This window comes from Lepisma saccharinum, chromosome 26 (genome assembly GCF_977018435.1).
Source record: "Lepisma saccharinum chromosome 26, izLepSacc3.1, whole genome shotgun sequence".
Classification (NCBI taxonomy): domain Eukaryota; kingdom Metazoa; phylum Arthropoda; class Insecta; order Zygentoma; family Lepismatidae; genus Lepisma; species Lepisma saccharinum.
In genome coordinates, this window is record NC_139254.1 from 12,596,825 (window position 1) to 12,610,379 (window position 13,555).

The 13,555-nt window shown below is 37.3% G+C and overlaps 1 protein-coding gene across 2 annotated transcripts in view; it reads right to left on the reverse strand.

The window, feature by feature from the left end:
- Positions 1–13,555, reverse strand: part of LOC145979540 (ubiquitin carboxyl-terminal hydrolase 37-like) — a 59,844-nt gene that overhangs the window by 21,271 nt on the left and 25,018 nt on the right. For both annotated transcript variants that reach the window (XM_083112508.1, XM_083112507.1), the window contains 2 exons: positions 9,403–9,711; positions 5,113–5,316 (listed from right to left, as the gene is read on the reverse strand). In XM_083112508.1, coding sequence (XP_082968634.1) covers positions 5,113–5,316; positions 9,403–9,711 — 513 coding nt within the window. The remainder of the gene's footprint in view (positions 1–5,112; positions 5,317–9,402; positions 9,712–13,555) is intronic.

Genomic DNA, 13,555 nt, shown 5'->3' on the forward strand with positions numbered 1-13,555 from the left:
TGAATACTGTTAGGAGTTTGAAAGAAACTCCATTTTCGCGAATGAGCGAAGCAGAACGAACTGAAGTAAAAAGGGTGGGCCCTCACCAGCCGGACCTCTACATTGTACAAGAGGTAGAATACAAGTAAAATTCACTACAGTGGTTGCAACAGAAATTACTAAAGGAACTGTATCCTCTATAAAGGTAAGTGCCAGCATAATGTAGAATTTAGTTTCTCTTGATATCATTATTAAGTGCATTGTGTGTCGGTGTGTGGCGTTCAATTACTCGACCCACAGTGAGAATTTTATTTTTTTCTGTGTAATATCTAGAGCTCAATTACAGGCTTCGGCCGGTTATCCTTCAGGAGGGAGTTCATGTGCAAATGTATAATTGAAAGTGCATATTTAGAGTGTGTTCTTTAGCCACTTATTCGGACAAATCAGTAAGTAGTCTTGTTTGTAATAGATACATTTAAAAAATATTTTAATATATCTAAAAGAGAATTGTTATTCTTTTTTCATCGGACAGTTCTTGTAATTGAACAATTCACTCGAAGCATGGATGGGCAAAGGACACATTCTGGGCGTTTGTTACCATTTGCACATAGCTATACAAAAAGACTGCCTCTGGAACGATTAGTTTCGTGCAATGCATAAGATCAAGGATGGTAAATATGTTTGATTGATTTTTTTGGTGTTTTAAGTCCAATTTATGCTCGGTAAGACTAATCGGGACTGGACCTACAGTTTTAAGTGGGATTCGAATAACTAAGTTCCTCCACGGGTATCGAACCGAGGACCCCTCGATTAGAAGGCAACGACGGGTAAATATGTTAATAATAAGAGTGTGCCGCGGCATCCTGAGGGGCGCAGGGGCGCTGCGAAATGTTCCAATATTTTCACTGAATTGTTAGTCAGTGCTATGGATGTTTCAAATATGTGCTTATTTAGTACATTTTTACATATGAAATGTTTCTGAATTTGAAATACGTGTTTAATTTTTAACTTAAGGCATGCAATCTTACAAGTAACTGACTGATGCAAGTGTTAGAGAGGGCTACATTCTTGGCGCCGCGGAAAAATCTTGAAACGCTAAGGGCCCCGTGAAGCAAAGAAATTTGAGAACCCTTGCATTAAATGGTCAAAAATCAATCTCTCTGAACCATGGCAAAATGATGCTAGGAGGGAAAAAAATACGAAACACGAGGGAAGAAGGAACATATGGAATGTTACATTGATCATAAGCATCCCAACCGAGTTATTGTGGGCGGGGCGAGGTCATTTTGTATAATTCCCAAATATCTTACATACAAAATATTTTTTCTGGACTGGACGCGTCCTCCCCTCTGTCCCGCTAACGATGCACGTGCTTTCAATGCTGAATGAATGTGGTTGGTTAACATATGGTCGGTGTAATAGAAAGTAGATTGCGAAGTATGGTAGTCTTGCATTGTACATACCTGAGATTGCATGTTATACTAATTAGGTTGCACTAACCATTACTAATTGTAAATTGCGTAATTAAAAGGGTGTTAATTGAATAAAAAAATGTATTACTTCAAATATAGCGTGATTTTTGTGGGAAATAGTTGAAAATAAGTTGAACTGTTATTCTTTCTTTTTCAATTGAAGATGAAGTTACAAGGGAGAGGAGTAAATCTCCATTCAGTATAAAAAAATATTGTGAACACCCGTATGTGAACCGCACGCGACGCCACTGCCGGTGAGTGTTTCCTTTTACCTTCTTTGATTTATATATATTAGATATAATAAAAATAAAATACCAATGCAGGCATGCGAGTAAATCAAAAAGAGAAGTCCAACATGGGAGAATATGCCACTGATGTAAATCAATCATCATATAACTAAGGGCATGCATATTTCTTTTTTGACAAAATCACGAAATGTGAAATAACACATTGTAGTGTTAATCTTTCATGTTTTTGAAAGGTGTGAGGTCCATTTTGTTACCATGTTTTGTCACGAAATGATGCACAATGAAATCTTAAATGCGAAATTCAGTGAGGGAAGTTTTATGATTTTACATTCAAATGAAAGTTTGGAATGTCTGCCCTCAGAGGATTTTTTCTGTTTCAGGTAGTGCCTTTGATGTCGGAGCAGTATGTGGAAATACGGTTCAAGCAGTATGCTGTGATTGCAATTCCAACTGTGGAAGATGTTCCACCTATCGAAATCCACTGTCTGATGCATGCGTTGACATTTGCAGGGTTAGGAGATGGGTGCGGTCTATACACACCGACAGCCCAGCCTCGGCTACTTTAAAGACAAGCACCGCAGTAATGTACTGTCTTTGCATTAACTCGAGAAATGGTGCACGTGTTGATGAACAACTTTGTGGTAATCGTAGGATTAAGCAGAGGGAGGTCATTCGTAGACATTCTGGACATATGCTTGAAACAATGAATCCCAGGTCCTCTGACAGCATGCAGACACTAGTGCACCGATGGCACAAGGGTATCAGCGCTGGCAGGGACTACATCAAAAAGTGATGTTACCCTTTAATAGAGGACATTCCAAACTATCATTTGAATGTTAAATCATAAACTTCCCTCACTCAATGAAAAAGTAATAGCCCAGGTGGCAAAACTTACTGAACAAAGTACGTAGTCTTATGTTATCCCAACATAACCAACATTTAGGAAAGTAATAACAAGGAGCTTGGAACAAAAACATAAATGGCATCTAATGAAGGAACATGAAATTGAGTACACAGAGTATGGTCCTAAACTACCATACTTTATGCAATTCACAGCTATACATTAATTTTCAAAGAAATATGGATTTCGTATTTATTTCTAAAGTTTAACTCCACCTACACATTTTATTAAGTCAGTTATGCTTGGACCTTTTCCTTAAGGTTTTATTAAGACGCTTTTCAAAATTTACTCACATTAAAAAAAAAAAAACTATCATATTCAAAATTCTGAAAAATTACATCTGCTTAGAATTCCTTGTAGACCATTCATGTGAATCTTTGTGTGTTTTGCATCAAGGTGGACTGATTTAAATTAGGTTGATTTAAATCATTTTAAATAAATAATTTATAGAATAATGTAAATTAGGATTCTGTAGATATCAGAATTGCTTTTAGTGAAAGTACATTAATCTCTTAATCATTTAATAGTGTTTATTAGGATCTAAGAAACGTAAAGAAAGGAAACAAAATATATGTACTGATAGTCTGAAGCTCATACGAAAGGAAATGAAATATGTAAACTTTAAACACACATACATTTCTGTTGATTTAAAATTCAATAATAATGTTTATAGCAAAAAATGTATGTCGAATAGTACACAAAATACTAATCATGTTCAACAGTAAACATTTTCATTACCATTAAGCTGTAATTAAACATGGCAAACTAACATTTAAAAAATTGCCACGAGATTGATTGATTTGCTTTATTTTACTTCGCTTTTTGTGCCACTTTTGGCTAATCGAAGATGGGGATGAGTGATGATATGATGAATGGACACACAAACATCCATGCCCAGCCAGGGATTTGAACCTGGGACTACTGCCGTCGTACCGCGATGTGCTAACCACTCCGCCACGAGGGCTGGTTCAGCACAAAGATTATATAAAAGTATTTTAAGTTACAATTATGTAGTTCATCCACGATGTTTTATTATCACTGGAAGAAAAGTTTCTGAAATTATGGTTTCATCTACACACTCAACAAACATTTCCACAGAAAGGTTCACCCTATACGTAGCGCGACAGCCCTTGAAGGGCCATGGCCTATCTCCCGACTGCCAGTCTCCCTCCACAATTCTTCTTAAAGGTGTGGAATTCTTCAACCGGTAATGGGATGACGTAGGGTCAGCAAATCGAACCCCCCGCCGTTATAGGAGATTTTCGAGACCAGATTACGCTACTCACTCCTCACGATGGTGGGTAGCCACCGGCCCTATACACAGGCTGTAAATTCCCGGAGACTGAACCTGGGATCGAACCCATGCCGTCCCGCAGCCGCCATCCAAAGCAAGTTGCCTTAGACCGCACGGCCACAGAGGAAGACAGGTTCACCCTATACAGCATCATAAAAAAAGAAAAATGTATTCTACATGTAACTTCTGATTTGCTTCAATCAAACTGTTCAAATATTTTACAGGTTCTTTACAAAAATATATCTATATGTATGGTGCCAAAAAGTATACAAGCAATTTTGAGCATGTTTTTTAAAAAAAAAAAAAAATAATCAAAAAATAGATTCAAATAAAAAAATCCAATTTTAATATAAAAAACATCAAAAATTATTTCTTTTCCTTCTTTTAAATAAAAATCATTATTTTTATCCACCCTGGTTTGCATTTGGTAAAAATATATGAAAAAAAGTTTTATATATACTTCTTAGTATGCATGTGTTCCACATTCTTATTCTTGTAACTAATCTCAAAGATTGTAAACGTAGAAACACTTAATAAAATAATAAACATAGGATTCTAATGTTTATTTGTCTACCACCTTTCCACATACAGCTCGAATCTCTATTGCAGATATACACGCTTCCAACATATCAAAAACACCCACCAATCAGACAGCCCAAAAAATTCCCCAAAAACCCACTATTCGGAGAAAACATATGGTGTGGGTACATTAAACCTTCAGTTACGACTAAAGGGTACACTGAGAAAAAGAAGTTTGAGAACAACTGTTCTAGAAGAAATTCTTAGCAGATGCAAATTTTCAGAATTCCGAATATTGTGGTTTCTCGAAATGAGAGGAAATTTCGAAAACTGTTTCGCTGATGTTGGCAAAAGGTCTAGCCAAACTTAACACTACAATGGTAAAACCAGTTGATACTTCTAAGAAATTTTGTAACAACGGAGTACATTCGTTTGCTGTATCTTCACAGAAACAAGAGCACTTTCACCATGAAAATTATTTTAAAAAAGAAAGGTGCTCTGCATGTAAGCAAAAATTCACGAATAATATTTACACTTTAGCACATGCTTAAACTCGGGTAGCACACATTAAAAATATAGTTTTAACTGTTTGTATACTTTGCCATTCATGATATTTCCTGCATCTTACCCCACATTATAAAGTTCTTGTCACAAACTATCTTACAGTAAATGCCAAACATAAAACTGAAATTAACATACCTTGGTAACTTGCTGAAAGACGGAATTTGCTTGCAATGGGGATCGTTGCACTTGTCGCATCTCACCTCTCCTACATTCTGTCTCATGTAAGAGTGGAATGCAACTTGCAAAGAAGGAATAGTATCTACGTTGCTCTCCCTTTTTGGTATATCAAGGAAAAATGTTAGGTAATCTACTTTGCTGCTTCCTTTTTTCTCTCCACACCTGTAAATAGTATAACTTCTTATCAATATGTACTTCACGCAGATAAATAAAAAAATCATTCATTACGTATCACAGAAAATGCAGTTAAATATGCCTGAAGTTGAGATTTCTCTCAACATCACTTGTCTCTTAACTAGGGCTGAGCCGATTCCGATGTATCGGTATCGACCGATACCAGTGATATCGGTATTGGAAAGTATCGGTTAGAATTCATTTACCGATACAGCCGATACATTCTGGCATATTGGTCTTTCACAGGGTCCGCAAAAATGCCACGTGACACTTTTTAATTATCCTGGAAATTACGTAAAATTAAAACTTACTTTTTATTCTGCACTAATTTTGTACGAGAAATTATATTTTGTGATTACATAATCTCTATTTTAATATTCTGATGCAATTCTGGAATATTATACAGCAAATTTCTTGGTAAATTGATGCATGTAATTGCAGAAGAAAATGTACACACCAATATTGATCAATATTTTGAACAAATTTTTATTATTGCAATTTTCAAGTATCGGTATCTGTATCGGTGGGAATCGCTAAGAGTATCGGCATTAATATCGGTATCGGTTCAAAGTAGTATCGGCTCAACCCTACTCTTAACTCAACATTAGGCATGTGGGGTACCAGAGTCCCCCAAAGATATTCATTACAAGATTGCAACACTGAAGGATTCTTTCCAGTGCCTGAAAGTTCTGTGTCTTTGTTCTGAGCTCAGCTGTGTTGTTCTGTTGCACTTATAGGTCGTGTAATATGAAGCTCACAGCAACTGCATGGCTCAGGGAGAGTTGTACCCCTTATGCCCAAGTACATAACTAGAAAAATATCAAAGCATAGAAAAACAGAGCACACAGCAGATTCAGATGTTATACGGAAGTGAGATAGTGAGGAAGGAGAGGACACGTAGATGTGTGTTAATGTCGAAAGTGAATGACGCTGCTTCTGTTATCTATTTAGGCAGGTGGGGCAACTGCCCCCCAAGCAAGCAAGCAACCAATGTTAATATTACATTACATCATGTATAAAGTGCAGCAGATGTTAGAAGAATGTTCAGCATGCATGCACAGTATAATTCATGGTTTATTTTATACCTTCAGGCTAGTTAAAGAACTGGGTTACAGCTGTACCACATGTACCTATATATATATTACAGAAAATTACATGCTTAACACAGGGCTAATCACATATCACTTTTGCAGGACCACTGCTTTCAACCATGGCTATCTTGGCTAACCATAAGATGAGAATGATGCCATGCCACCGATGGGACTCGAACCTGGGACCCCCGGCAACGTAGCACAATGGCTTCTTGATGTATTGTGTCACCATAGAGTTAAAAATTAGATGACAGTGGTCTGGTTTTTTCAGCTTGAAGCTGGTAAATGTTGCTGTTGTCATCACAATTAAATCTGGATAATCAACAGGTACTTGCAACGTGGCAATCAGAACTCCTAAATCAATCTTATGACAGCACAGATTGCAGATTATCAAACAGGGTGTCTGGCAATGCCTGATGACTCTACGAAACAAAAAAAAAACTGACCCTGCCAAATGATTGATGCAATGATGCAATAATGAGGGTCCATTGATTTTAACATAAAAGGACACAGCAGTCTTGAACAAGTTATATGCGATTACAAGACAAGCAACATAGGTAAAAAATAACTTTTTACTCCTATCAAACTGCTAAAACAAGTTCCCTGACTTTAACAGACATTTCAAAAGTATAGCTGAAGAAAATTCTCGTGTTTTAAATTACTTCAACTCTATTTACGATGATGCAGTGGAACCTAAATTTTTACATATTCCTGGAGATCAAGTTTAAAAAACAAGGGATGCAGTGTATGTTTTCGGAGTATATGTACGAAACAATTCACTCCACTTTCAAGAGCAGTTATTCCTCTTGCAGTTTAACAGCTGTTACAAGCATAAAAACACAGTTTCTGTTGTAATATTTTGGGACAACACACATCACAGCAACTCAACTGTGAAACAAGCAGTCTGTTTTTCTTTATTATATTATTTTAGATGAAGATATTTTATCAAATTTTAATTATACATCCTAAATATCATCATCCAATTCAAAATCATCATCTCTTTTACAAAGATCCTTGTAAGGTTTCAATGCACTGTAAACAGAATTGAAGTGATTTAAAACACTTTAGAATGTTCTGTAACAATGACAAGACCCATTGTATAACTGTTTTCTTTTTGTTAAATTGTTACTGTATGTTTAATTAAACTAAATGTCTGATGAACGGAGCGCATGTTCTCCGAAAATGTCACAACCAAAACTGTGCTTTTATGCCTTTAACAGCCATGAACTAAAAGAGAGACAACTCTTCTTGTAACTGGAGTAAGTTCTTCGATATATCTAATCCGGTAACAGAAACCTACTAAAACTGGAGGTTAGTCATGTTAACCACATGTGAGCCTGTAACGGTTCGATGATCATCAAAATCTGCTGAGGCATGTGCACGTGAAGCCTGCAGTCGATGGGTAGGTCCTGGCCCTCAAGGGCTGTTGTGCTATGGGTTATGAAAACCCCTAAAACTAGTGCTAGGGCTGCTGAAATTTGTACAGATTTTTCACCACTGCATGCAATATGCATAGTCTCGCACTGTGACCTTTCGGTCTAAGGTTTAAGCTTTGAGCTCCAGCCACAGGACGCACACAAGTTTGAATAACAACTTCTCCCTGAGATTTTAGCCTGTGTATGGTACCTGTGGCCATCCACCATTATGATGAAATTGGGTAGGGATGTGACGAAGCTGAAAATTTACCGATAATTTTTGGAACCGATACCGATGCCGATATTTAACTGATTCCGATACATAATATTATTAAACAGAAATGGGATGTTATTTTCTGCATGACAAAAATAAATTTTCTATGTACATTTCTATTGCATATCATATGTACAGGCTATACATATATATTCTCAAGAGATGCGAATATACATACATTTGCATCTACAAAAGGTTACGTGAACCTAGAGATTTAACATTAGTACACAAGCAGTTCTTTGAAATGCAAAATGAATTCCTGTTCTGCCAGATTCAACTTCAGAAATACGAGATTTGGAAGCACTTCAGGAAGTAACCTACTTCTTCTCTTATCGCAAATCTGTTCAGCAACACTGAACACTCAATCACTGATTACTGATGCAGCAGGTATGCTCAAGTATTTTGTCAGCACTTGCTTCGGGTTTGAATATTCATTTTTGAATTTCCAATACAACAGCAGATCCTGGTTCAGCAATGTACTGTTTATTTCCGATTTATAGTTAGGTTGATCCTCTGAATGAGTTTGCAATAATTTTATTACAAAAACTTTACAATAATTACGAATCATAACCAAATTTTCAATAAATCTTACAAAACTAGAATATAAAACTTATTAGAAGGTAAAACTCTAGTATAATCTGTACCGGTTTAAATATCGGATTTTTGCCGATTCCGATATGTCAATTTTTGCCGATTTTCTTACATCTGTAATCAGCTTCGGCACATCCCTAAAATTGGGGAATGAGTAGCGTAACCCAGACAGGAAAACCTATAATGGCTGGGAGTTTGCCGTGCCGACCACACGTCACACTGTAACTGGTTGAATTATCTCTCACCTCTGGTAAGAGTGAGGCCGGCAGTCTGTAGGTAAGCACCGGCCGTCACAGACTGTTATACAATTCGCGTTTGTACTGTTTATGTTACCTGTGGCATGTTAAATCAAGCAAGAAAGGCATTATTGTTAAATATGAATTTCTTTGCATGTGAAGATCTGCTGTATCATATAAATGAATAAAAAATCCATCTACATAAAAAATCATATGGAAATTTTGCAAGAAAGTAACACCTTTTGTTATCCAAGCTGACTTGTACAAGAATACTCCCTTTCTAGGCAATAGGCAACACTGCTCAGAATTTGCAAAAATTGCATTTGAAATATACTTGAAATATTTTGTACGAATAGGGTTATGCAGCATCATTGTTACTGTTGACTAAACTTGCACAAACTTGTAGAAACATCCAAAATTTTCAGTTACCATTGTATTTTTTTTTTAATGTAAAACAGTTAGCTTACTCTGTGCAAACGGAGGACAACGACACTTCTGATTCAAAATTTTCTTTTACAGGATTCATAGCATCGGTAGATTCTGGCAACGACGGCTGACTAGACGAAAGAGACACAGCACCCTCAACTTGTTCAGGACCTTCACTTTGAGTCCGTGGTTCAATACTTGAGACTGAAACATCAGACTTTGACGATCTCCAAGCACCATCTATCTCATCTTTTATTGTGTCTAGAATCTCGAGGAGAAATTCACTTGCATCATGCATCTTGGAACCAGAATATTTTGGTTTCGTTGAACAGAGAGAAGTCTTAAACTTCCTGTAAAATACAATATGAAAAAAAAAAGTATGTTAATGAAATATTCCATGACAAATTATCGCACTAATGACTACAGTCTGGACAGTTATGCACTTAAATTACCTAAAATATGCACTAGAAACTTCAGCTATTTAAAATGTTTTCTTCCAGTTACCGCAAAAAACCCTACATGTGAACAGATACAAGTTCTTCTTTCAGTTCATATGATTTAGCATGTAATAAATGTAGAAGCTGCAGTTCAGAATTCCTTCACTCATTCTTATTAACTTTACACTGCTGTTCCATAAATGCGTACATACCAAAAAAAAACTATAAAAAGTAAAGTAATAGTAAAGTGCTTCCCTGTGCTTTGCGACATGCCATGAAGGTGTATAGGGAGTGTTGAGTTAAGGCCCCACACTTCCTTGATCACGGCCGAAGGTAGGGGTGATGTGATCAGCACCACGCACCTGGATGCCTTTATGTCAAAATCACCAAAAGATGCAAAAATTTCCAAATATGTCCTCAAACATGAAATATATGCCCTAAGAACTATATAAATTTCTATTTAAATATTTTTTTTTAATGGACTGAAATATACGTGGGTTAAGTCATAAGTCATAGCAACTATTTTTTTTTTCTTGCGAACAGGGGACAACACCAAAAATCTAAGATATACGTTTGAAAGTGTATGGAATGTACTTTCGAAAGAAGTCACCAGATGGTGTGTGTGAACATTGGTGGGGTAGTAAGCACGCACCCAAGTTCAGTCGGTGAGTGACAGCATTTGAAAATGGAGGTCATGCAGCAGGAGCTTATGTTAAAATAACAGTTCTCCGCAGCACAAATGCACGGGAATGCTTTACAGAGCTACGGAAAGCACTGGGTGTGTATGCCATTCCCTATCAACAAGTGGCGAGATGGGTGGAGACCTTCAAACGAGTGTCAACTGCCGATCTGCCTCGCAGTGGGCATCCTGTGTCCAAGGACAAAGATGTACGGGTGATGGTGATTGAACAAGTGTTTACGTGAGGACAGGCACTGAACTGTGGCGGAATTACAACTGCATACAAGAATACCAGCATCGACAATGTGTCGCATTTTACACAAGGACCTACAGATGCGAAAACTTTGTGCAAAATGGGTGCCACATCACTTAACGGAGGTACAGAAGTAGACACGCTACGAAACATGTCGCATCAATCTTGTGAGGTTTCAGAATGAAGAACGTGACATGTTGAATTACATCATCCTGCGTCACCATGGAAACATAAGGTTCGACAAAATTCGTCACCCACAAAAGTTATGGTCATTCTGACATACGACTGTCAAGGTGTTCTTGTGTGCCATCCAGTGTGTGAGGGACACACTGTGAATGCAGCATACTACACTTCATTTTTGGTGTCACAATTGTGTAGTGCAGTACGAACCAAACGTCCAGAACTTTTGGGCAACACCATTATCCTACACGATAACGTGACAGCTCACACGGCAGACATTGTTAAGCATCGCTTACAGCGGTGGGGATGGGACGTTCTTCCACACCCGCCTTATTCTCCTGATCTGAGTCCATGTGAAGAATCCATTGCGTGGGAAACGGTTTGCCAACAAAGAAGAGATCGTAACAGTATTTCAGCGAGAGGTGGCACACGTTAGCGGTGCACATGCAGCGGATGGTATTCAGAGCTTGACTAATCGCTGGCAACGAACAGTGGATAACCTGGGTGAATACTTTGAAGGTTGTTAAACAGTGTAGTCTTGTGTACTTGTTGCTCATGTCAAAATAAAACACTGTTATCCAATGTCCTGTCTCTTCCCTACAAGAGTCTCCTGCATCCAGACTTCATTTGGTGGCTTCATTCGAAGGTACATTCCATACACCTTTAAACGTATATCTTAGATTTTTCGTGATGTCTGCTGTTCGCGAGGATAAAAATAGTTTCCATGACTTATGACTTCACCCTCATATGTTTTAAAAATAAGAAACAAGTAAAAATTATGTAATTGAAAGTGTGCAGAATTGTTTAATTTTATATTCCAAATATCAGTACTATATGCTGAATTGGACATACTTCATGTCTTTTTACTTTAAAACGCAGTACAGTCCCTTCGTTTTAAGTATGTTCACACGTGAAAAACCTTCTCTTGAATTCAGCATTTTAGTCACATTATTGTGATTTCTAATGTAGCATAAGGTTTAGATAATTAGTTACAGAAAAAGCCCATCTCCCTCTCACAAAGGACACAGTACAAGTTACTTTTTTAAAACAGAAAAAGTTTGATTTAAGCCCACTTCTTGCTCAGATAGGGCAATCAAAATAACCTCAAGTTTAAACCTTTCTGGATGAGTGATGGGAACTGACCATCCTTCACTGTAAAATTCCAATGTGAATGAACAACAGGCTACAATCACACCACATCTCTTGTGCACATGTGTTGCAATCACTTCTTTCAAATTTCAACAACTAGATGTCGTGTTTTCTTTGTTGCTGATTTTACTGTAACTCGTGTTGAATTATGATGCTCCTTTGGTTACAGTCTTGGGAATAGCATTTAATAATTCATATTCGCATTCTGGAAACTTCTTATGATAGTTCAACTTCGGATTTTGCAGTTCGTGATTATTTCCATCCATATATAAAAAGTTTTTACATTATTTTCCATGCATTAATTTTAAATTACCAATTAAAAATGTATTTTCAGTAACTTTTATGCAATGCTATTTTTTTCTTATTTTCAAAAAATTGTTAAAGAAAAAATTCATAAATGTGGGAAAATTTTATGCAAAATGTAACATACAGAGTGGCACATATTATATCTAGCAATATAATTTGGCAACCCTGTCGTAACGCAGGTGCGCATGCGCAAAGTCTACCATGCTTATGCAGATTCAAGTCTGGCAATTAGTCTGCCATGGAATGTTGGACGGTTCAGACACAAATCGTGGCAATGGAAACGTTCATCCAAACAAATTCCATTCAGGAGAAGCAGGGGGCACTACACTGAAGTACGTAGGGGACCCAAAACAAAGTATGTAGTACATGCTTCTGCCGCTAGATGGCTCTCCACCAGTCTGCTGACCGACGTCGTTGAGTGAAGTTGTGGTATCATGTAGACAATTCTTTTCTTAAGTGTCTCTCTCTTGTTCGTCGATTATTGTGATTGCTGAAAAGTTTGAATAAGATGGAGCTGTGAAATTCAGTTTTCCGTTTGGGGAAACAGTTGTAATGCTTAAAATAGTTTCCAAGGAACCTGCTCTGGGGAAGACAAGTTTACGAATTGTTTTCTCACTTCAGAAATGGTGAATTGTCACTTCCAGACAAACCTTGCTCAAGGCGACATGTCAAGATGATGCCGATTCCTTTTTCTGATGCAAACTGAATTGTTCACTCTGCATTCGTTCCCAACGGTCAAACTGTTAACCAGGCCTTTTACCTACAAGTTTTGAAACGTTTGCTTGACACGGTGAGATGAAAATGCCCCGAGTTGTGGGGGAGTGGTGGCCTCACTACGACAATGTGCCAGATCACAAAGTCTTGAGTGTGACACAAATTTTAACTAAGAACAGCATGATCAAGCTAATCCACCTGCAATGTTCACCCAATCTCACTCAGTGCAACTTCCATTTATTCCACCGAATGAAGAAAGACCTCAAAGGAAAATGTTTTGCAGATGTGGAAGAGGTGAAGAAGAAAATGGCAGAAGCATTAAAAAGCATCACTTTGCAAGAGTTTCAAGACTGCTTCAAAAAAAAAAAAAAAAGAGGGGGGGGAAACAAGTTTATACCAGTGCTTTGCATCAAATGGATAGTACTTTGAAGGAGATTAAATTCGTAACACTTAAAAATCAATACACAATTTTTTAT